This window comes from Heptranchias perlo, chromosome 34, assembly GCF_035084215.1.
Source record: "Heptranchias perlo isolate sHepPer1 chromosome 34, sHepPer1.hap1, whole genome shotgun sequence".
NCBI classification, from domain to species: Eukaryota; Metazoa; Chordata; class Chondrichthyes; order Hexanchiformes; family Hexanchidae; genus Heptranchias; species Heptranchias perlo.
In genome coordinates, this window is record NC_090358.1 from 21,445,699 (window position 1) to 21,466,877 (window position 21,179).

Sequence of the window (21,179 nt, forward strand, 5' to 3'; positions counted from 1 at the left end):
CCATCATTTGACCCATAGCAACACTAGACGCAAGGAAAGACGATTTATCCTTCATGCCCAGCGTTGCTAGTGGCGGCAGAGGGGGATGTAAATTTTAAAAATCCAGAAGGATCAACTGCACAGGACACGTTGCCACTTTCAAAATGTAACATGGTCACAGTTTTACTGGCAATCCAGAGGTCACTGGCCACATAGTCAGAGGTCAGATGTCCATCTCCACGACTGGCAGATTCCTCAGTCGAGGAACCCATCAAAAATATTAGGATGACCCTGAGGTCAGGGTCAGAGCACAACTTTGTGATGGGCAAAGTCTCACCATGACAAAGATATGCCCCAATTCTGCAATAAGCAAAAGATTTGGGGCTCCATGTCTAATGCAGATGATCTCGACCACTCTAACCTTTTCAACATCTCCTCTCTGGGAACTTACCTTATATTTAATATTGTACGCTCAAAGTTTCACCACTCGGATACATTATGAATTAATATATAAGTGATCTTGTGGTGTTGAATCATGGTAAGTCAGATCATGTGCTGTTTTATCAGGGTAGAGTTTGCAATCATGTAATGTATAATGTATTATTCTGCTGCAAAGGTGAACTATGACCCTTTAAAGCCAGAAAGTCTAATTGTTGTTAAGTAAACATGGGCTGAGATCAATCCGAGTTTAATTGCTCTTTAGTGAAGGAAGATTACAGATTGGAAATCTTAGGCTGTAAATTAGAACCCAGCATGAAAATCTTATTAATAATATATCCAAATGGTGAATTTTTCAACAAACAATCTTAAAAAAAAAGTTAACTTCCCAGAGAGGGAATGTTGAAAAAGTTAGAAATTGTTAAGATCAGTCGCAGACTCCAGAGGTTCTGGCCCTCGTCACCCCAGTTTCCTAGTGGATCTGGTAACGGACAGCACCAAAAATGTGTTCTGGAATTTGCTCTGCCACGTTTCTGCTTCCCCTCTTTTCTGGAGGGCTGGCTCGGTGGCATAAAAAAAACAATATGCTCCAGCTGGTTTTGAAATCATTTGAAAAAACAAACTCATTATAACATTGGAAAAGCCCATGCTTCAAGTTGTTGCACTGAACATCACAATGATGCATGTTGGGAGACTCTCTACACAATACACACTTAGAGAACCCCTCCCTTTGGCAGCAGTGTAGATTTTGTCCATTCAGCTTCAGGTGAGGGAGCACAGACACAAGGTCCTCATTCTCACACTATGTGCCACCAGCACGATTATTTCTTTGTTGGCAAAGTTGCAGGGCTTCAACACTACCCCACTTCCTAAGTGTTGTACCAAGATTGCCATCTCTCCTGCCTCTATCCAAGTGGCAGGTCCCAAAAGTTACTTGTGCCATTTTCAACTTTTTAAAGTATCTGATTTTTGTCCTGATTTGGGGAATTCTCCCATAAATACTGGGGGATGCAGAGGGGCATGTGGCCATTCCTCTCCTGTGCTTTGCTGTCAGTGGCATTGTTGTAGAATGACATGAAGATGTGATATAACTCTAGACTATTAGCCCATGAATGAAGGAGACTAATGGTATTCCTCAGTTGTGCGTTATACACTTAGTTTTTCCATAGTAAGGAATCACCCAGTTAGGAAGTCTGGAATCTGAATATACTACACTAAAAAGCTGCTAACCTGAGCACAGATTGAATGAGTGGGCCCCAATGTGCCTGGGAAACCAGGGACCAAAGAGGAGGAAGAGAGGGCAGAGAACCAAGACATTGAGTCTCCAATCCCTCTGTATTTCCCTGGGATTTTCAGGGCTTCCCGCGAGGGAGAAGAGGTACAGTCCCTGTCATGTCAAAGAAGCGGGGAGGGGGAAGTTCCCAGTTCTCCTGCCTCATTTTCCTGAAGGTTCACAGGAAGGGCATCCGGATGTCGGAACACCCAAAGAAGCTGTTGTCGGCCACTGCACCTTGCCCCCCTCTCAGATTAGAGGGTCTAAGAGGGGGCCACATAATAAGTTGAAGAAGGTCCGAAAAGGTGAGTTGTCTTTTCCCCCCACCACCACAGGATCCTAATGGATCTTGTGTGGCTGAAGGCAACAACTGAGGGACCTGGAGGAGCAGCTAGTTTTCCATGGCCAAATGGTAGGGCCTACACTTGTGGGGGGGGTTGGGGGGAGGAAGTTAGGGCCTGAAAAGTGGCCTGAACCCGCAAACCAAGGTGGGCTGCAATTTATTCGGACTAGTGATTCATTGCTCAGAGTTTGATGTATGGGATCATAGCCTAAAGAAAATAGAGCAGTGTGAGTAGACATTTAAGTTTTAATTCAGGAGGCAAAAACCGGAATTGAAATACAGCATCACAGCTTAACCACAGCAGTGGGAGTCAGGACTGAAGTCAGGAGACAGTAATGCCATTGAGTGCAGCGGAGTGACAGTTGATAGGAACATGATGTGCTCCTGCGACACTGCGACATTTAAATGGCAACTCTCCCTCCCTCCCCCCCAAATCAGCTCCCAGCTCGTGCAGCTGATTTTAAGTGTTAAATGTGATTTTTAACCTTGGAAGAAATCTCTTGCTGTCCCATCATCAGAATAAATCACACCAACAATGTCACTTGTCCATTGCTAAACATACCAATCCTGACCTATGACCCCCCTCGTCAGAACTGGTTCTGGGTTGTAGACTTGAAACGTTAACCCTCCCTCCCTCTCTCCACAGGTGCTGCCTGACCTGCTGAGTTGTTTCCAGCATTTTGTGTTTACATTTCAGATTTTCTGCAGTATTTTGCTTTTTTTCCTTCCAGTCCTGATCTGTTAATTTTGGCATTCTAAAGGCACTTTATAGATGGAGGTCAATATTCAAGTCTGATACGCTTGCTTTTTATATAGTCTATAAAATAAACTACACAAGCTGACAAGAGACTTTGCCTTTACCCCATGCCAAGTGATCACACTGTTCAGATGTCTGATCTGTGTGAACCAGCAGTGTTTGAATCAGCAAATCTACACTGTATTTAGAATTGTCTATCTTTTAAATTGGGTTCCGTTCTAAATTTCAACTTTTACATGTTTATCATGTCACCGACACTGGTGTATAAAATGCACAGCATAAAATGACATTAAAGCAGATGGATCCAAGATAAGTAGGCCCTGATATTAACGGGGAGGCGGGAAGGGTGTGCGAGAGGCCGGTAGCGGGCGAAGAACCAGGCAAGGCCGGGGATGTGGAGGCCTTGCTGATCGCAATGGCAGGACCTCATTTCAATAAATCATGCAGATTCCCGCCCGACAGCCGGCCAGATTGACTGCCTGGCCAGCGGGCGGGAGCGGATATTAGCGGCAGGCAGCCGCAGCCAGGGACCCATAGGAACGGCTCTCGGCAGTCAGTAGGATGGGCGGCGGGGGGGGAGGAGGAGCGTGAGAGACCCGGGGCAGCGATCAGTGCTGGGGAGGGACTTAAATCTTCCTTGTGAGGCCTGCCGGGGGGGAAGGGAGGGGGCACTCCTGCTCCTCCTGGCCCACAAGTAGCTTCAAAACAGGCCAAGTTTTAAAATTCACCTGGGCCTCTTCTGGCCAGTCGGCTCCTCCCACCCTGTTGCTGTTGCCGGGCAGCAGACAGCGCGGGACACTTCCTGTGGCGCGGTTAAAAATAAATCGCGGGGCCAATGACATCGTCAGGCCGCAACTTTTGCAGGTTAAGTAGGCCCCCTCCTGCTTTTAGCGGGAGCCTCATCCAGGGCCTGAATCGCCATCGCAAATATTACGAAACAAATTAGAGGTTAAAATAGAAGTTAAAATCGGGGCCTTAATCTTCACACACATATAGGGGTGTGGTAGCCTTCTGGCTAAAGTAATGTACTCGCAGTCTAGAGATTGTGGGGGTGAAATGGGACATGGGCGGTGACCTGAAACAGGCCGTATCGCAATTGCTGCCGGTTCGGCCACATGCTCCAATATACAGCTCTAATGAAGTCAGTGCAACTGAATATGGGGCGGGGCCTATAATGGGCCGCCGACGCCCTTCCGCTCGTTTTGCGTCCCCGCCCTCGTCCAATTCCTCCTCCCTGCGAGGTCAAATCCCGCCGTCGCAAGTTGTAAAATTAAATTCAATATTTTTGGGGGCTAAAATATGGAAAATGACCACGGAAGTTGCTGGCGGGTTATTAAAAAAAAACAGCCAGTTCACTCAATGTCTTTGAGGGAAGGGACCCGACACCCCGACCTGGTCTGGCCTACACGTGGTTCCAGTCCCACGCTATGTGGTTGACTCTTAATGCCCTCAGGGCAACAAGGGATGGGCAATAGATACAACCTTGGCCAGTGTCACACACATCCCAAGAACAAATAATAAAAACAAAGTGGTTAAAACACTGAGCAGAAAATGCCCATCTTGTTCAGTCAGATTTGTATCTTTGTCGAATCTGCAAATAAATTGTAAGGAAATGTATTTTTTTTTTAAAAAACAGAAGTTGTACTCTTACATGCCAAAGCTTCCTTCCTGTTTTTGACTGTCCTTCCCGCAGACCTCAGCTTCCAAAATATTTGTCCTGTCGTTGGAGAGATGGAAATCAAATTTCTCTCTCCACTGAGGATTTGCGCACTTGTGTAGGACCTAGAGTGGGGCAAATGGACAACAAGTAAAGTGATTTTGAATGACTCTTAAGTGCGGAGGTTTTACTGACTTTATAAGCAATGTAATTGATGTTTTTTTTTAAAGAAATAAGACAAGTGACCCAATCTTAACATTACTTGTTCTCGAGTACCCGATCCACCGTATTCACACTTTTATAACACACAAGCTGTAGTTAATGGGACATTTTGGATTAACAGGACTTTTAATAAAAGTTCATATGCAAACGGCTGGCATCTCAACAACTACAACTTGCATTTATATAGCGCCTTTAACGTAGTAAAACGTCCCAAAGCGTTTCACAGGAGTGTTACCAAACAAAATTTAACCCGAGCCACATAAGGAGATATTAGGACAGGTGACCAAAATCTTGGTCAAAGAGGTAGGTGTTAAGTAGCATCTTAAAGGAGGAGAGAGAGATAGAAAGGTGGAGAGGTTTGGGGGGGAATTGCAGAGGTTAGGACCTAGGCAGCTGAAGGCACGGCTGTCAATGGTGGAGCGATGAAAATTGGGGATGTGCAAGAGGCCAGAATTGGAGGAGCGCAGAGATTTCGGAGGGTTGTACGACTGGAGGAGGTTACAGAGCTAGGGAGTGGCGCGGCCATGATTTGAAAACAAGGATGATAATTTTAAAATCGAGTAAGTGTCTTTCATTGGCTGCAGTTGACAAGAAAAGCACCAAATATCTCGTCACCCTTTTCACATTTGAAGTTTGCCACTTAAGAAAGAGTCTCAGCCTCCAAAAAAAAACAAACTCAGAGCTGATACTAGACTTGGACAGATGGCCCGAGTGGCCTCAGGTACAGCACATAAATGAATAGGAACCTTATCTGCTACTCGATTGAAGGTGATCTGATGAGGAAGGAAGCCATAGTGCTTTGCCTCTCATTTATATCAACGTGAAACAGGACATGCTTCGGATAGAGTTATCTCTATTAGTCTTTTAGTGCACTTCAACACTTCTGTTGTGTCTTCCCTGAACCTATTCTCTGTAGTAAGGTTTGATGACTATTAAACAGGCAGAGACATGCATTTTAGCTAGACCTACTGCCATGTAAAAGAGAATGGGGATGCCTGGTGCTGACCTGATTACGTCATCAGTTTTCAAAGGCTTCTCTCATCAGTACATTTATGATGATTTACATCACTGCTTTACATTTACAATTCCACAGAGAAGGAGCCACATTTTACCAGAGTGTTTGAACATTGGGCCAAATCCTCCTGAAAAAATAATGGCGTGTTAACGACGCACGCCGTTATTAATGTGAAAATCAGCCAGCAAATTCAGGGGATTAAGAGATACGCCGTGAGCTGCGAATTTCCAGAACTTACTGCTCGATTTACACCGCTCCACCGTTTAACTCACACAAACAGCATCTCGCCCTCAACCTCCCTGTTATTTTTAAGAACTTGCTGGATTTGCACATGTAATTGTCCATTAAACTCGCTGCAGAAAGTTAGGGCTCATAATTAACAGCGTACATACCCTTTTAATGATGTGATCATTGTTAATGCAATGCCAATCGATCTCTCTGGCCCAGAAAGGAAACAATTTAAACTATTCAATCTAATTCCTGCAGGTAGTAAATGTTAGGGATTTTAAAAGTTACAAATTTTTACTTTTTTTTTCTTACTTTTCCTTTCTGTCTCTTTTCTCTCTCTCTCTTAATCCAATCTTTCTCTCTCTTATTTCTCTTTCTGAATCTAATTTGACTCTAATTCACCCAATTCCTTTCCCGTTGTTCCTCTGGTTCTTTCCCAATCCTTAAATCTCATTGGTTAAGGAGATAGACTGTTGGTCCCGGCGTTCACTAAGATCCCAGATGCCCCGTTGCCCCCACTGTGCTGTTATCAGCTCGCACTTCCAGTAAGTTATGGCGCAAATTATATTCAAGCTGAAGGGTGCAGGAGAAAGTCCAACTAGGTGAGATGCCCCACTCCAGCAAAATTTGGCCCAATATGTGACAATTTATGCTTAAGTAAACTTGGCTCAGTTGGTAGAGCTCTCATCTCTCAGTCAGAAGGGTGTGGGGGTTCAAACTCCACTCTTTGCTCACCTAAGTCTCAGCACTCAAATTATATGGCGACCAATCTAGGGTGGCACTTCAATGCAGTACTGCTGGAGTGCTACAAATTCGGAGGTGCCATCTTTCGGATGAGACAATAAACCAAAGGCCACATCTACCCATTTGGGTGGATGTAAAAGATCCCAAGGCACTATTCGAAGAAGTGAAGGGAGTTCTCCCAATGTCCTGGGCAGCATTCAACTCTCAACCAACACCAACAAAACAGATCATTCATCTCGCTGCAGTTTGTGGGATCCTGCTGTGCAAAAATTGCCAGCCTCATTTCCCTGTAATAAAAATAGTGACTACACTTCAAAAGTAATTCATTGGTTGTGAAGCTTTTCAGGACATCCTGGGGACATGAAAAGCACTTAATAAACGCAAGTTTGTTGCATACCTTGCTTTTGTATTTTTCGTCCCCCAGCCTGATCCTGACATAGCATTCTTCAATTCCATCCTCTTTGATCCCTTTTCCTTCAGACAGGGTAATGCTGACAATCCCATTCCACAGCTGGTTTTTCCGAAGGGAATCAGATAGGCGGATATTCTGGATAAAGCTGGCCTTTTCCACCAATCACAATCACAGGACATGCGGGAGACAGGAGACATGGTTAAGACGTAACGATGCGCTTCCAAAGTCACAATTAATATACACCAACTGCAACTTTATAGTCAATAACTCAATACATTTTTATCATGCAAAAAAATCGTTCCGCTATCTGTGACTTGCTGGGAACAGAATATTAGTTGTAAGTAGGTTGTTTATGATTAAAGACATCCCAGAAAAATATCATTAGACAAAGGGATGTGAGAATGTGGAATGCACTGACCCCAGAAGGTGCAGAATTAATTGAGATGTTTACATTTACTTGGGAAGCGAGTGCATTAAGGGAGATGGGAATAAGACAGGGAATTGATATTAAGATAGAGCTGCCATGGATAACAAAATGGTGCAGCACGCTCAAAGGGCCGAATGGCCTAACCCATTCCTAAGTATGGGGATTTTGGGAGATTGTCAGCTTTGCATAACATTGTTCGAGCTGGAGGAAAAGGTTTTCCAAAAGATTATTAATATTGTGGATTCAATTTTCTATTTTAATTGATACAAAGTTTATTTTCTGAGAACAAAAATTACCAAGAAAGTCATTTCCAGGACCTTAACTTACTTCTGGGAAAACCCATATTTTTCAGTTTTCTTCACACAGTTTTTAAAAAAAATTCTTTAGTCTCTGTGTCACACCATTCCTTGGCTCAGAGGACAGGCAGCTAGCTTGCTCCCATGTCTATGCCAATGTCACTTTGTGATGGTCTGCTGGGAAATCTATGAGCACAGCTGACTGACTTATCCTCTGAGGCCTGGGAATGGGCCTTCTGCTCATCTCCCTTGGCAACGAACTGCTGTGTCTGAGGCACTAAAGCCAAGTTACAGGAACAGATCCATACTTACTTCACTTCTATATTTAAAATAGTGTCATTGCCCTTTGGTTTATTTTAGAGCTTCTGAACGGTACTTTAAAGATTGAAACATTAGCTGTTCCCTCCAACTTCCCTCACAATATCTGAAATCAGATAACTAAAAAAATCCCTTTTTAGTAACTTCCCTGCTGGTTGATTGGACATCAGAAATAAAGGATAGCTAAGATGGCTGCACTTAAAAAGGGAAACATCACACCAAACTCTTTGCTCATCTCTAGCCTTAGCACACTGGTCACGTGGTAACCATGTATGTATTTAAGAAAATTATAAAAATAGTTACGTTAAATTTGTGATTAACACTTTTTAAAAATTTGTTCTCGTCACTGGCAAGGCCGGCATTTATTGCCCATCCCTAGTTGCCCATAGAAGGTGGTGGTGGGCCTTCTTCTTGACCTGCTGCAGTAGCGATTTGATACAACTGAGTGGCTCGCTAAGCCACTTCAAAGGGCAGTTAAGAGTCAACTACATTGGTGTGGGACTGGAGTCACATATGGGCCCAGACTGGGTAAAGACACCAGGTTTCCTTCCTTAAAGGACATGTGCAAACCAGTTGGGTTTTTAACGACAATCCGACAGCTTCATGGTCACTTTGACACCAGCTTTTCTAAAATTTCTGTATGTTCTTTTTAAACTGAATTCCCTGGTGGGATTTGAACTCACATTCTCTGGATTATACATGCAGGCCTCTGGATTACTAGTCCAGTAACATGACCCCTACACTACTTAATAAATTGTCTTACAGACTTTACCATGTTAAAGAATAATGAGCAAACATTTTACAAAACTCTTGGGATAATTTAAGAGTAAGAATTGGCAGTAGGAGCAGAGAGAAGGTTGAAAGAGGAGCTGTGACAGAAGAAATCGTGAGAAATGATGGGATTTAGTCATTGCAGCTATGGTCCTATTATGGACCATAATGTCCAGGACTGACTATTGTTTATCAGCTCCCCTGAAGGGACTTGTTTCAATTCAATGATCTCCACCCACTGCTGATTCTTCTACACCAAACAAAATGTTCTCATTTGCCCCCCCCAATTTTCATACATTTTGCATCGAAAGAAAAAGAAAGAACTAGCATTTATATAGCGCCTTTCACAATCTCAGGACGTCCCAAAGCGCTTTACAGCCAATGAAGGATATTTGAAGTGTAGTCACTGTTGTAATGTAGGAAACATGGCAGACAATTTGTGCACAGAAAGGTCCCACAAACAGCAATGTAATAATGCCCAGATAATCTGTTTTAGTGATGTGGGTTGAGGGATAAATATTGGCTAGAACTCCCCTGCTTTTCTTCCAATAGTGCCGTGGGATCTTTCAGGTCCATCTGAGAGGGCAGGCGGGGCCTCGGTTTAACGCCTCATCTGAAAGATGGCACCTCCGACAATGCAGCACCCGCTTCAGTACTGCACTAGAGTGGCAGCTTAGATTTTGTGCTCAAGTCCCTGGAGTGGGGCTTGAACTGACGAGAGGGGAGAGTGCTACCATTGAGCAGCGAGAGGGGTAATACAGTGCACAGTAAATCTTAAATTGTTTTTAAACAGCAGCCATGGAACAAAGGGAGGCACATTGTCTGTCCACAAGATGCTTCTTTCATAAACCTACGACCTACCTACTGTCAAATTAACAACGGTCCCACTGTGACTGCCAACTCGCTAGCACAGAAGAAACACTAACCTTATCTTTACTGAGGAAGGGAAGAACTGCACAAGCCAAGGGCCTCACTCTACCACCAGAACACAACTCCTGGGGAAAAGGTTCTGTTTGGAGCTAATGCTGTGGGCTGTTCCCAGGGTCAAACTTCAAAGTGCAGGGAGCTGTTCCCTCCAGTGTAGGACAGCACTTGTGGATTTATATTTTAGTGAGGGGGAGTAACTTTTCAGAGAGGATCAAAGAATCCTGCTGATGCCTGGCATTTGCTTAAGATGAATAGCGGCACTTCTTTTGAAATATGTCGAAAGAAATCTGCGGCCTGGTATGTCTAATTTTTAAATTGAATGTTTATCTTGGAAGTGACTTCTATCTGGTCGATTCATGAGACTGCTCCTCTCAGCCCTATGAGGCCTGTGAAAATGGATTCCAAAGCTAGCTATTAAAGGGCAGGAGAAGAGGGGGGGTGGGGGATGAGATTGCTTCCATATGGCGGAACAGCATGAGAGTGGGGAATGCGGGCAAAGGCAGGCCCAGTTGGCCTGTACACCGGTTACATCTATTGACAGCCTTGTTATAACACTCTCACATCTGGTTTATTGCTGCTGATTCTGGGAAATGTCGACTTGCTCTCATCACTGAGAAAAGACAACCATCCCCTTCACCCACCACCATCCCCCCCCCGCAAACCCATCTCGGGATACTTTGAAGATCCCCGGGATATTCTCATTTCTCAAGATTGAAACTTATTTTCAAAAAAACTTGAAAAACACCAGAAGAGCCAGTCAGACCCCCACGTTTAAAGCAAAAAGCAATATTTGCCCAGGGAATGATAGTTTCCAGCGTCTTTTGATATTCAGACGAAACTGCATTCAAAAAAAGTCAAAGAGGCTTGTTTTTACACTTGAGAAGATACAGGTGACATTTTAAATGGCAATGACCTCATCTACCGAGGCCTCAAACAACCTTCATTACAAATTCAATTGGAGATTAGTCAACAGGTCTTTAAGGGTAGAGTGCAAAAAACAGGGTCTACTGCTTTCTTCTTTGACAGCAGGTCTTTGAGGCAAAGCTAAATCTAAAATCTCTTATTGTAGCATTTTGACACAATTCATGGAGATAAAACAATTTGCTTTTCACAGTCGTGTTGCTCTTCCATTTCCTTCAATCGATCAAACGCTTTTGAAGACTCTCCTCATCTACGTCTGAAAAACATTAATTCGAGTCCATATCCTAGAAAACGCCGGAGAAATGAAATGCTCCAAAGGAACACATTCAAAAAATCTAACGAGTGTCACTCTCTCGCCCAAACTTAACTGCCCTCGGAATATAAACAGCAGAACTGTTTGGAGGAGGTTATTTATACATGTTTAAACCATTAGGAGAAGCACGGTGTTTATTTATCCACATTGTAAAACTTTCCTCAAACCCTCTTTGGAATTTTAGGAGGCAGCGTATTTATATAGTCGCGTTAAATTGCAAATGGATGCACCCTTTGGGCACCAATTGAGCGCAGCAGATTGAACATGTGGAGGCCTTTATGAAGCGGTCGCTGCTTTTCAGTGAAGGGCCAGAAGCAATTTCAAACTCAAGAGTTTAGCGCCTTCTGAAAGTGAAGTGAGACACGGCAAGCCTCGTCCGACCCCATTGTACATCTAAGCTGTGATTTTAAAGTTAGTGCACTTCACTCAAGTGTGTACATAAGCGCAGATCCCTTTAAGTATACTGCAACTCCAAAGCCAACATTTTCTGCCCGTCGATTTCTGTGGCAAGTCTTGTCCCGTTAAATGCGGCCTCATTTTCTTTCGAGTGTCCAAATTTGCCGGCCCAGTTCCTCACACTAACAGGGCAAATGCTAATCTCTTCTCGTTGTTTATCTGCTGGAGTCTAGACCACTTAAATATTGGAATAACATCTCTTTTATAATGTCCTAAAATGCTTTGCTGTGGTAATTTTAGCACCATTTTCTAACCGAGTTCATATTTGTACTTTCCGTGGCCCCATTTTCAGTGACGATGTACCTGTGAATTCAGATACCATGGTGAAATATCCAGAAATATTCGACAGAGTGAGCAGCAGAAAGTTATTTAATGTAAAGTAGCAGTAATACTGCAAAAATAAACCTCTATCACACAAACCGGTTCCTATTCTTTCCATTTTACGCTACAATTTATACGAACTGCTGAAAAGTAGCCTATTGGGGAAAAATGTACTTTTAACAATTAAACCTGCTCCATTAAATTAATAAAAAAGGAAAATTAAAGTGCTTGATACACAGCCATGGGAGTCTTCTGAACCTTTAAGCACGCGTTCCTTAAGATAATCATGCATGTGTCCTCCGTAAAGCTTTATAAATATGGAAAATTACAAAAGGAAGGAGTGAAGAAGCAATTACAATTAATGGGACGAACATGGATTTTGTTCAAAATCATTATTAATATCTGTTGGCTGAACAATAATTTCTCAAGTAACAAGTGGTTCAGGTCACTGAATATTGGTTCAATACTGCCCCCTAGTGATTACATGCCGACACTGACCCAGTGCAGAATGGCCACACAACAGCAGCACTACAGCTCATAGACTTTCTGCTAATAGACTTGACTATTCCAATGCTCTCCTGGCTGGCCTCCCATCTTCCACCCTCCATAAACTTGAGCTCATCCAAAACTCTGCTGCCCGTATCCTAGCTCGCACCGAGTCCCGTTCTCCCATCGTCCCTGTGCTCGCTGACCTACATTGGCTCCCGGTCCAGCGACGCCTCGATTTTAAAAATTCTCATCCTTGTTTTCAAATCCTTCCATGGCCTCGCCCCTCCCGATCTCTGTAACCTCCTCCAGCCCTACAACCCTCCGAGATCTCTGCACTCCTCCAATTCTTGCTTCTTGCACATCCCCAATTTTAATCGGGGCAGGGCCTTCAGCTGCCCAGGCCCTAAGTTTTGGAATTCCCTCTCTAAACCTCTCTCCCTCTCTCTCCTCCTTTAAGACACTCCTTAAAACCTACCTCTTTGGCCGAGCTGTTGGTTACCTGTACTAATGTCTTCTTATGTGGCTCGGTGTCAAAATTTGTTTGATAACGCTCGTTGTTGTTGCAATATATGTGGATTAGTGAGATTGGTCAGCTGGAAGTGCAGTGCAAGTGAACATATTCAACTCATAATGACCAAGAGAAATAGCAAAATGACAGAGACAAGAATGAGAGATGCCACGAGTGAATTAATAGTTAGCTAAAATAAAATAATAAATATCCCCAGCCTCCGCCCTTCCCTCACCACTGCTGCTGAAACCCTTGTTAATGCTTTTGATACCTCCGGACCGCACTGTCCCAATGCCCTCCTCAACCAGCCTCTCGAGCTCCACTATACACAATGTGCAACTTGTCCCATATTGTGTGCCTCTATTCTGTCCCACATTAACTCCCATCTTCCCCAAGATGCAATGGCTGCCTGTCCCCAACAGATCCGATTCAAAATCCTGGTCCTAATTCACGAATCATCTCCTGGCCTGGCACTCACTTTAACTCTTCATCCTTGATGCAGACGTGAGTTGAAGGGAATAGAGGCATTGGGGGGGCAGGATGGGAACAGGTCGTTAGAGAGAGAGAGGAGGCTCGCGTAGAGTATAAACACCGGCATTCACCTATTGGGAGGAATGGCCTGTTTCTAAGCTGTAGATTCTACATAATTCTACTTAACTTCCTCTGGCCCCACTTCCCAGCCCATTCTCTTCAGTACTCCAATTCTGGTCTTCTGTGTATCCTCACCTACTTTTGCTTCACCCTTAATGGTAGAGCCTTTGGCTGAATCAGCCCCACTCAATGTAACTCTACCCCTGAACCCCTCAGCCTCGCTGCTTCTCCCCCACCTTTTCGGCCAAGCGTTCAGTCATCTCTCTTAACTCCTATTGCTCAGTGTTTGATTTTCCTCCAAGAGGCGCCTTTGCATTCTACGTTCAAAAGGTGCTACATAAACACATACTGACATCAAAGCATAGTAACGCAACCTAGCTGCATGATGCATAATCAGTTACTATTACGTGCCCAATTTACAATCACCCAGTGTATCAGTTATGTGGGGAGACTACAGAAGCTGGGATTGTTCTCCTTACAGTAGAGAAGCTGAAGAGGAGATTTAATACAGGGTGTTCAAAACGATGAGTTGTGTCCTCTGGTTAATGACCCTCCTACCAGTGGAAACGGTTTCTCCTTATTTACTCTATCAAAACCCCTCATAATTTTGAACACCTCTGTTAAATCTCCCCTTAACCTTCTCTGCTCTAAAGAGAACAAACCCACCTTCTCTAGTCTCTCCACATAACTGAAGTCCCTCATCCCTGGCAAATCTCCTCTGCACTCTCTCCTAGGCCTTGATATCCTTCCTAAAGTGTGGTGCCCAGAATTGGACACAATACTCCAGCTGAGGCCTAATCAGTGATTTATAAAGTTTTAGCATGACTTCCTTGCTTTTGAAAATTATGCCTCTATCAATAAAGCCAAGGATCCCATATGTTTTTTTTTGAAAACAGCCTTGTATATATAATATAATTTAGTTATATCATTTTTAAATGCTATAAGTATACAATGGGTCCAACAGCATCTGGAGAGATAAAGGATAAGTTAACATTTCAGACGTCAGGCCTAATCTATTAACTTGTCTTTTCTCTTCGCGGATGCTGACAGGCCTGCTGTGCACGTCCATAAGTTTCTGTTTTTATTTCAGATGAACAGCTTTTTTCTGATTGTCACATAAAACATATTTCAATTGATGTGTTTTCTTAAACTCTATTCACTTCTGTATTTTTTTTTCCCACACAAGACAATTTAGAAGCCAGCTTTCATGCAGTGTTTAAAAAAATAAAAATAACCCGTGGAAATTCATCAATCGCACTGCATTCTCTGTTCACATATCTGAAGCTCAATAATGTAACAGAGTGACGGGATGGGGCATGGGCCCTGTCCTGGGAGATATCCCCTAAGGTTGGTCTAGGGTTGCCAACCCTCCAGGATTGCCCTGGAGTCTCCAGGAATTAAAGATTAATCTACAGGACACTGCTGCAAGCAACCCAGGAGAAAAATCATTAAAAATTGAAGGTTTTTAACAATTTTCTTTGAACACTTTTCATTATTAGTTATAAAAATATCGGACACGGGGAGAAAAGCCCGTTTGACTCACAGCCAAGAATCGCCCAATCGGGTAATGAAGAGGGTATTCACTTTCCGATTGGTGTGGGAAGGCAGTGACCAATGGCGGGAGTGTGAGGGCGGGGCGGTTGGAGGTCATGGGATGACACCTCCAGGAATATGTCCCAGCAGAGTTGGCAACTCTAGGCTGGTGCAGGGGCCAGGAAATCTAATTAGGTAATACCAGTTCAGTTTATACAAAACCCCATGCCAGCAAGTATCCAGAAATGTAGAGACCACAAAACAATGGATCAGCTCTCCAATAACATTATGTAAGTGCGGGAGATGATCTATTGATCCTGATTATACTCCAGCAATATTACTCAACAACAAGTTGCATTTATAGAGCGCCTTTAACATAGTAAAACATCTTAAAGCACTTTATAGGAGCGTTATCTCACAAACTTTGACACCGAAGGATTGGGCTTGATATTAGGAGGGCTGCGGGTTCGCGGCGGGGGGGCGACTGGGCGCATGGGTAACGCGCCCGGTGAAATCAGTCTGCCCCCCGCGCGATCGCAGCCTAATTGGATCCACTTACCTGGTCTTCCGGGTTCCCCGCTGCTGAGCTGCGCGGCGGGCGGGCTGCGCATGCGCAGTAAGCTCTGTCAGCTGGAGGAGCTCTATTTGAAGGGGCAGTCCTCCACTGACTGATACTGCAACAAATAGCAAAAATGACAGCATGGAGAAGCCCAGGGGGAAGGCTGCTCCCAGTTTAATGATGCCTCACTCCAGGTGGGCGGGAGGAAGCGGCCTGCCTCTGCCACCAGGAAGATCTGGCTCGAGGTGGCAGAGGAGGTCACCTGCACCACCGACATATCGCCCACCTGCATACAGTGCAGGAGGCGCTTCAATGACCTAAGTAGATCAGCCAAAGTGAGTACACTTACTCATTCCCCAACACTCCATCTGCCACATCACCGTCCCCACCCCACATCTCCTTCTGCACTGCCGACACTACTCTGTCACATCACCCCTCACACCCACTCAAACCTCATCCTCATCTTACCTGCACTTACTCACCTCGCCAGTACTCACCCCGCCACTACCACGCAACCCAATCCTCATACAATCTCATGGCTCTATCTCATGCTCACCCTCTCATGCATCTCTTTCACAGTCAGCCTCACTCAACCTGCCACTACCTGTGCTGCAGCCACAGGGCATGCATCACATATGTGCAGTAGGAAGCGTAAGGCAAACGTGTCGTGAGCATGAAGGGGATGCACAAGGGTGCTTGAGGGTTTGTCATGGTTTTTACTTCTATTTAATTTCTGACCAACTCACATCACATATTATATTGGCACCACTACTGCCACGTCTTTGCGAATCTTGTCTGGTTTGTGCAATAATGCCCTTTCCTGAGGATCACAATGAAGACCCACACCTGATGCCACCCATTGTGTCACTGCAGAGTGGGTGTAGGTGTATTTGCAGGGCTCTTTTGTGCAGACGACTGAGAGACGTCGGCGATGTCCCCGGTGGCACCCTGGAAGGATGCGGAGGAGAAGTTGTTGAGGGCAGTGGTGACTTTGACAGCGACAGGTAACAAGATGGTGCTCCAGCCAGCTGGGAGCAGCTCGGCATGAAGGAGGCTGCAGATGTCCACGACTACATGTCGAGTGACTCTGAGCCTCTGTGTGCACTGCTGCTCAGAGAGGTCCAGGAAGCTGAGCCTCGGTCTGTGGACCCTGTGGCGAGGGTAGTGCCCTCTGCGACGCATCTCTTTCTGCCGTTGCCCTCCCTCCTGCTGTACAGGTGGATGTGTCACAGCACTCTGTTGTGGAGCTCCACGTGTCAGAGGTGGACGGCGTGGCCGGCGAGGCTGGTGATGCTGTTCGCCCTCCGAGGAGGTCATGACTGCAGCTACGGCGGCTCCCATCCGGAAGATGTACATCTGAGGGGGTCCGTGAGGTCGGTACATGTCTCCGGACCCCGGGGTAAGTGTGCAGGTTGATGAATTTGATTGTCAGGAGGAGGGTGGTGGAGGCCAAACTTTGTCCAAAGTGACAGAGTGGCCTCCTGCAATGAGTGAGGGTCTCCCCCACTTAATCAGGTCTGTTAATGACCTGAAATAGCAGAATAAATACTGTTAAGTGGAACCCCGCCGGCTTTAATTGCCTGCGGGGGCTGCGTGCGCACGTCGGCGCGTCTGTGAGGAACCCGGAAGTGGGCGGGTTGGAGCCGGGCTCCCGACCCGCTCCGGGATTCCCCGATTTTCGGAGCCCCCCCGCCAGGAACGCACCCGATAGCGGGTGCTAAAATCAGGCCAATTAGCTCAGGTGCCCAAAAGCTTAGTTAAAGAGGTAGGTTTTAAAGAAAGAAAGAACTTGCATTTATATAGCGCCTTTCGCGACCTCAGGATGTCCCAAAGCGCTTTACAACCAAAGAAGTACTTTTGAAGTGTAGTCCCTGTTATGTTATAGGAAACGCAGCAGCCAATTTGTGCACAGCAAGGTCCCACAAACAGAAATTAGATAATGGCCAGATAATTTGTTTTAGTGATGTTGGTTGAGGGATAAATATTGGCCAGGACACCGGAGAGAACTCCCCTGCTCTTCTTCGAATAGTGCCATAGGAACTTTTTCGTCCACCTGAGAGGGCAGACGGGGTCTCGGTTTAACTTTTCATTCTAACAACGGCGGCACCTCCGACAGTGCAGCACCCCCTCAGCACTGCACTGGTGCGTCAGCCTAGATTTTAGGCTCAAGTCTCTGGAGTGGGACTTGAACCCACAACCTTCTGACTCAGGAGGGAAGAGTGCGACCATTCAGCCACAGCTGACACTTTAAGGAGCATCTTAAAGGAAGAGAGGTAGAGGGGCAGAGGGGTTTAGGGAGGGAATTCCAGAGCTAAGGGCCTAGACAGCTGAAGGCACGGTCGCCAATGGTGGGGCGAAGGAAATCGGGGATTCACAGGCGGCCATTCCCATTATTAATGCCTTGGATTTTCAATTGTGGAAGCATTTGAAAATCAAAATGGTGACGAGAGGACAAGCAGCTGTAAATGATTCTGTAAGTATTTCTACATGTCATTTAGTTTTTGGAAATTTCCAGTGCTGCAGATTAATGCAGCAATTTACTACAAACCCACTGCAGAAAGCAACTCTGCAACACCCTGACTCCACTAATAAATTCATCAGTACTGATGAACACAGCTTCAGACTAATTTGTGAATTCATCCGGCGTCTATTGACACCACTGTGTCAGCCAACGAGTTGGAGATGTGGTGGGACTTATGGCAGGACTCACAGCATACAGTCTATTTTACAGCAAACAAAGTCTATTTACTCAGCAAAGAGTCTATTTAAACAGCGCACTACAGCAAACAGTCCACAGAGTTTATTTAAAAAGAGTCTCCATGAACTATAACAAACAGAACTCATGACCGAAACTACAGCAACACCTCCCAATAAAAGCAGGGTGATAGCTCCAGAAAAATGCAGTGAGTGGAGGACAGTTACATACAAGTTATGTGCGTAAAATCAATCCCAGTCACTTCCAGCCGTAATTGACAAGGGAATTACCCAATCATCTCCATTCCGGCCGGGAATAGCGGTGTCGCTATATTTAGCCGACTTCATCAGCCCAGTAATTTCACTAATTCACAGGTATTCCCTGGCCAGCAAATACCCAGCAGAAAGGGAGAGAGCACAGTCCAGCGGCCAGTATAACTTGACCGACTATGTGAGGTCTCTACTCTTTATGCTGAGTCACCACAAGGATGTTTTGGGGTTTTCTTGTTGCTGTTACTATGCTTGCTGCGAATAACTGCAAGCAAGGTTAACATTGAACTGGTCAGGTCCTTCTCAGGGGCTGTGTGAAACGGGTGCAAGGGATGTGGAGTGCTATGGGGTTGCCGGATCTTTCTGGATTGTTCTGGAGTCTCCAGGAATGCAGGATTAATTTTCCCGGGCACTGCTGTGAGCAAACCAGGGAGAAAAATAGGGAAGTGGAGTTCGGGATTCGCGTGTGGTGCCTATGGAGTCTCTAGTCATTGCCATGGTGATAACTGACCCTCTGGTGTACATGTGCGTCTGGGCGGCTCCTGGGAGTTGTAGTTCTTTACTTGTATCTGCCATTCAGTGGGGGCAGGTCTCTGGGAACTACAGAATGCCCTGCTCACCCTGCTCCCCAAACATGGCAGCTTGAGAGGAGCTAAAAGGCAGAAGGCAACGATCTGTGGATTGTCGCTCAAGGGCTGATCGTCACTTGATGATGCTCGTACTGAACACGGAGAAGGAGCACAGCAAATCAAGTGACGCGATTGCATGTCACGCGATCAAACCTCCAGGAATCTGTCCAACCAGACCTGCCAAGCCTATGTTGCAATGATGCCGCTGCGTCACGAATCACTGCCTCAAAAAAATTCTGGTTAACCAAAATTTAAAAAGACATCTGTTGAAAAACCACATCACAATAGTTTGAGGTGCAAGGCAAAGCACCTGCCTCAGCAAAAGGTTGTTTTTGGAACAGTCTAATGCAGGAACCGAGCGCAACTGAAAACTTCCCAGAATACTTGAAGGCGGCGAATGTGTTGCCCACCATATCACCAAATCGTGGCTAAGCACAATTACAAATGTAGCCTGGCCCAAAAGCCTATGCAGCCTCGGGAACCCTCTGACATAGAGGCTACTACTTCTAGGAAACTAGGCCAATAAATTGTTTCTTTTTGGAATATTGGGCAGACAAAAGCATTTTGAGACTGATCAAAAAAAAAAAAGAGTAAGGTGTTACCTTTGTGCCCGTCCCTCGTTTCTTCCTGATTTGACTGGCCTGGTGAACAGATGGGATGGAAGGTGGCACAGGATGCAGGAGATGGATGATGAGAACGGAAAGAGGAATGCAGTTGTTAATGATAAATTAACCATTTCTGAAGGGATCGTTCATGCATAAAAACAGAGAACATTCATCAGAGCCACTCCAGAATTTGTATAAATAATTATAGTAGTAGTCTCATCGTAATTTCATAGTATGGTACAGCACGGAAGGAGGCCGCTCGGCCCTTTGAAAGAGCTATCCCAATTAGTCCCACTCACCCGCTCTTTCCCCATAACCCAATAAATTTTTTCCCTTCAAGTATTAATCCAATTCCCTTTTGAAAGTTACTATTAAATTACGTCAAACAAATCACAGCGTGGATCAGACTGGCTCTTCTGTGTAGCACTGCAACTACCTGGGCCTCCTCAGCTAAAGTGAGCCAGGCCTTACTACAGGGCCCAGGTACACTTCTGTATCAAATGTTGTCACATTTTGTCTGATTTTGCTCCTCTGAAGCGCCTTGGGAAGTTTCACAATGTTAAAGGCACTATATAAATGCAAGTTGTTCTTGTATCATCAGAAAATTGTACATTTACCAAATCAAACTGATTTATTTAAAAGTGTTTCGGTTCAAAATTTCTACAAACCATGATGAAAAGAAAGGTTTATTCACCATTTGCGAATTTTATTCTTGCATTAAAAAAAAACTTTTCAAACGACGCCATTTAAATCTTGAAGTGCCAGTCACGGTACTTCTGAATTTGTCCATTTTTTTTTTCTAATCAGATGGGCTTTGCCATCAGTGTGATTGCTTTTTTTTTAATTGCACTGCTCTAATTTGTTGTCCTGCTGCTCTCTAACGCCGGGATTTAGCAGCGTGATTTAAAGTGGTTATGCTGCCAGCACCAATATGTAGTTATGCAACCAATTTTTTGGACAGACAAATCCAGTGCAAATTAACCTCGGGATCTCGAAACATGCCACCCCATTCTGTTACCTGCCAACTGTCATTCAGAAAATGTGCTGCAATTTCAACTACCTCAGGCACATGAAACAAAATCATCTACTCTTGGCAGGAACTAGAGAGTAAATACCCTCAGTAACGATACAGGAGGGTACCACTGGCAGTCAGTATCGTATCAAGGGCTGTGCTTTATTTTAATTAAGGTTTGTTCTTAATTTAGGATCCAGTTTTACCGCAGATACTGGCCTGGGTTTAACAGCTCATCTGAAAGACAGCAACTCCGACAGTGTAGCACTTCCTCATAACTGCACTGGAGTGTCAGCCTAGATCTTACGCTCAAGTCTCTGGAGTGGGACTTGAACCCACAACCTTCTGTCTCAGAGGCGAGAGTGCTACCCACTGAGCCACAGCTGACACCGCTAGTTTAGGGGTATCCAAGGTTCTTGTTCTCGTGGGCCGAACATTTGGTACTTTAGGTTCGCCGGGGCCGCGGTCAAA

The 21,179-nt window shown here is 45.0% G+C and overlaps 1 protein-coding gene across 4 annotated transcripts in view; it reads right to left on the minus strand.

Moving 5' to 3' along the window:
- LOC137301874 (multiple C2 and transmembrane domain-containing protein 2-like) overlaps nucleotides 1–21,179 on the minus strand; it is a 365,811-nt gene that overhangs the window by 157,112 nt on the left and 187,520 nt on the right. For 3 of the 4 annotated variants that reach the window (XM_067971577.1, XM_067971579.1, XM_067971576.1), the window contains 3 exons: nucleotides 19,694–19,732; nucleotides 7,054–7,218; nucleotides 4,442–4,572 (listed from right to left, as the gene is read on the minus strand). In XM_067971577.1, coding sequence (XP_067827678.1) covers nucleotides 4,442–4,572; nucleotides 7,054–7,218; nucleotides 19,694–19,732 — 335 coding nt within the window. The remainder of the gene's footprint in view (nucleotides 1–4,441; nucleotides 4,573–7,053; nucleotides 7,219–19,693; nucleotides 19,733–21,179) is intronic. The other variant, XM_067971578.1, reaches the window with a different exon arrangement.